This window comes from Octopus bimaculoides, chromosome 5, assembly GCF_001194135.2.
Source record: "Octopus bimaculoides isolate UCB-OBI-ISO-001 chromosome 5, ASM119413v2, whole genome shotgun sequence".
Taxonomy (NCBI): Eukaryota; Metazoa; Mollusca; class Cephalopoda; order Octopoda; family Octopodidae; genus Octopus; species Octopus bimaculoides.
Genome location: NC_068985.1, coordinates 16,551,929 through 16,555,853, shown reverse-complemented (window position 1 = coordinate 16,555,853; position 3,925 = coordinate 16,551,929). Strand labels below are relative to the sequence as shown.

General features: G+C 34.8%; 1 protein-coding gene across 3 annotated transcripts in view; it reads right to left on the bottom strand.

Moving 5' to 3' along the window:
• Window positions 1–3,925, bottom strand: part of LOC106868452 (protein transport protein Sec31A) — a 58,759-nt gene that overhangs the window by 39,753 nt on the left and 15,081 nt on the right. For all 3 annotated transcript variants that reach the window (XM_052968152.1, XM_052968154.1, XM_052968153.1), the window contains exons 6-8: window positions 3,687–3,824; window positions 3,046–3,188; window positions 277–388 (exon numbers count right to left, since the gene is read on the bottom strand). In XM_052968152.1, coding sequence (XP_052824112.1) covers window positions 277–388; window positions 3,046–3,188; window positions 3,687–3,824 — 393 coding nt within the window. The remainder of the gene's footprint in view (window positions 1–276; window positions 389–3,045; window positions 3,189–3,686; window positions 3,825–3,925) is intronic.

The window sequence follows — 3,925 nt, the reverse complement described above, 5'->3', positions numbered from 1 at the left end:
CTAAGGTGGCGAGCTGGCAGAATCGTTACCACACCAGGTAAAATGCTTAGCAGTATTTTGTCTGCCTTTATGTTCAAATTCCACTGAGGTCAACTTTGCCTTTCATTCTTTTGGGGTTGATAAATTAAGTACCAGTGAAACACTGGGGTCGATGTATTGACTAGTCCCCTTCCCCAAATTTTCAGGGCCTTGTGCCTAGAGTAGAAATAATTATATGATACATCTCAGTGTATGCACAGTGTTATATTCATTGTTTATAAATAAAGAAATACTTACTTCTCCACCTTGAATTGTAGAATTGGGATTCCAACACAGGATTTTGTTGTCTTTTCCACAACTAAGCAGCAAATCTGGATCCTGAGGACACCATGCTAAACTTAAAATTCCTCTGAAATAAAAATTAAACATTTTATTAATTAAGCAAAACAATTTATGAATAATATATATATTATGTACTAATGATATTAATAATTCTTTCTACTATAAGCACAATGCCTGAAATTTGTGATAAGGAGGCACTAGTCGATTACATCAACCCTGGTACTTTATTGAATTTGAAAGGATGAAAGGCAAAGTCAACCTAGGTGGAAACTATTTTATATATATATATATATATATATATATATATATCAAACATTTGAATTTGCTTTATTGTGTTGATTTCAATCCATAGTTAAGGTTGTTTAATGGGTAGCTCTCAATCACACGAATGTTGTAACAAGATTATTATTACAAATATAATCTTATGTCATATTTCTGAGCTGAAAATATCTGAGTAAATTATAGTGCACTATAAACTATACAGAAAGAAAGTTAACATTAAAGTACTTATCCATTTGTCTACACAAAATGAGTTTAAATAATCTAACAGTTGAGCATAAAATATAAATTATCAAATTGGTCAAAAGTGTTTTCATAAGCCAAGCACTTATGAAACTGAAATTGGAATTCAAACCCAAATGAAAATATTATATTTTTTTAAAAAGTGGAGCAGAAACTAATATTCAAATTTAAATTGACTGAAAGTTTCATTTTTTTTTCCAATTAAACTGTTCATTTTCGAAATGTTTAATTCATCTATAAAAACCAATTTAATGAAATAAATTGCAAGGACATTTCATTGAGTTTGTACAGCTTTATATAATGTATTCTTATTAATAACATATGTTACCATAAACTGATTGCTCTCAAGTTAACTACTTATGTAACAATAAAGCTAATATCAAATTTGCCAAAAAATACTTTTAATATTTATGTAGGTTAGTTGAACACTGAATGAGTAAAGTGCTATAATAAATGCTGTGCAGCAGGATTTAGAAGTACCTCTTCATGTTATGAATTCAAATTTTGCTGGTGTTGACTTTACCTTTCTATTCCCTTATATCCTTAAGATGACCCCCACCAACCATTCATTACAACAAGCCCTAGTAGCAGAGTGCCCTCAACATTCCTAGCTGCCCGGCTGACAAGACATTCAAACTATTTTGGCAAAAGTATGTTCTGTCACTAGCAGCAAATACACAAATATATACAAAGAATGAGAGAGAGAGAGAGAGAGAGAGAGAGAGAGAGAGACAGAGAGAACCATTATACATACACAAACATAAATAAATGCTCTCACATGTAAATATATATATACATCATCATCATCATCATCATCGTTTAACGTCCGCTTTCCATGCTAGCATGGGTTGGACGATTTGACTGAGGACTGGTGCAACCAGATGGCTACACCAGGCTCCAATCTAATTTGGCAGAGTTTCTACAGCTGGATGCCCTTCCTAACGCCAACCACTCAGAGAGTGTAGATATATATATATATATATATATATATATAGAAAGAGAGAGAGAGAAAAATGAGGAAAACAATAAAATGTCTGACGTCAACTCAGCAATGCCAAAACATGTCATACCCCATCAGGCAACTACTGTAAACCTCCTTAGTAAGTAACCTACATCATGGCAAGATGTGATTTCTCAGCCATAGTGAAGGCGACCCATCTAGGAAGCTGAAGTCACAGCTACATTATGCTACCATCAAATACTTCTTCACCCACTTTTTTGAACTAACTCTTCCCTCTGATTTCATAGAGACAACTTGAGTTCATCATCATCATCATCGTTTAACGTCCGCTTTCCATGCTGGCATGGGTTTGACTGAGGTCTGGCAAACCAGCAGGTCGCACCAGGCTCCAATCTGATCAGGTAATGTTTCTACAGCTGGGTGCCCTTCCTAATCCCAATCACTCTGAGAGTGTAGTGGGTGCTTTTACATGCCACCGGCATGGGAGCTCGTCATGGGGCACTGGCATTGACCACATTTGGATGGTGCTTTTTATATGTCACTGGCACAAGAGCAAGTCAGGAGGCACTGGTATCAATCATGTTCAGACGGTGCTTTTTACATGCCACCAGCATGGGAACCAGTCAGGGGGCACTAGCATCAACCACGTTTGGATGGTGCTTTTTATGTGCCACTGGCACAGGAGCCAGTCAGGGGGCACTGACCTTCAATTAGTAGTCAAACCTCCTCCCAACAAATGGAGACACAAGATTCTCCGTTATAGTATAGGTGACCCAAATAAAACGTTGAGTTTCCAAACAAATCACACAGAAAAGATGTAGACTCTGCAGGTCACACAAAGGCAATTTATTTAGAGAAGTAACTCTGAATATAAGACTGATACAGGATGGAAGGGACTCTTTAATCTTGACAGTGCCATACAGTGGGTGCTAATAAAATGAACCCACTATATGGCATAAAACGATTGGGGATAGGAAGGGCATTTAATCAGGGAAAATAAAAAAAAAGCATTACATTAATAAAGATTGGCAGAGTTTTTTTTTTTTTTGTTGGAAATATGAAAAATTAAAAAAAGTAAGTATCATAGAATTCTCACATACAGAAACTAGATATAAATCCAAGATATTTGCAAGAATTTTCCATCAACACAACCATATTTAATCATTTGCAAGAAAGGAGCTTCCCAGTATTTTTAAAGAAACTCAGCTCCATATTTTGCCTGTTTGCTGAACTATACAAACCTTTGGTGTTTCTCAAATGTGCGTAAAGGTGACGTTGCGTAACGTAAATCCCACAGTTGTATGACTGGTGTGTGATCATCTTCAGAAGATAAACAAAGTTGAGTTGCTACATCCGGACTCCAGGCCGTTAATCTACTTTTAATCTGAAATTAAATAAACATCTTGAATACTTATTTAATTTAAACATTATTCAAATTTAATTTAATTTAAACATTATTCATTTAAAAATCATGTTAGAGGATAAAACGTTTCTTTTCAAATAATTATCAACATCTTTACAGTAGAAACAAAATTATTAAGTGGTTATCACATTAGACTCTCAAATTATAGATCTGAATTCAAGTTTACCACTGGAATCTATCATGGTGTATATAAGAAAGAGATTTAACTGAGCACTAGACAAAATGTTTTAAATAATCACTTCTTATAAATGTTTCCTTTTTGAAGAAAAAAAAAAGGCCAAATATAAGCTTTACTATTTATTTACTTGAATGATGCTTTTTTGTGTGCCACTGGCACAGGTGCCAGTTAGGCAGCACTGGCATCATGAAACAAATTCTTAGACAGTATCAGAGGGAAGAGGAAAAAAAGTTCACATATTTGTTATATTTAAATTAATGTTGAAGAATAAAATCACTTACCCCAGACATACTGTCACTAATTTTAATAATAGGCTCATTCTTCCGTAGATCCCAGACAACACATCTAGCTGAGAATGTAGAAGCCAGGATATGTTGAACTTGACAGTTCCAAGCAATACAAGTCACTTCTTCAGGAGGCTAAAACAATCATGAAACAAAATAATATACCAACTGTAAAACCGTAATACATGCTCACACACACGTATATATGTGTGAGAGAGAGAGAGAGAGAGAGAGAG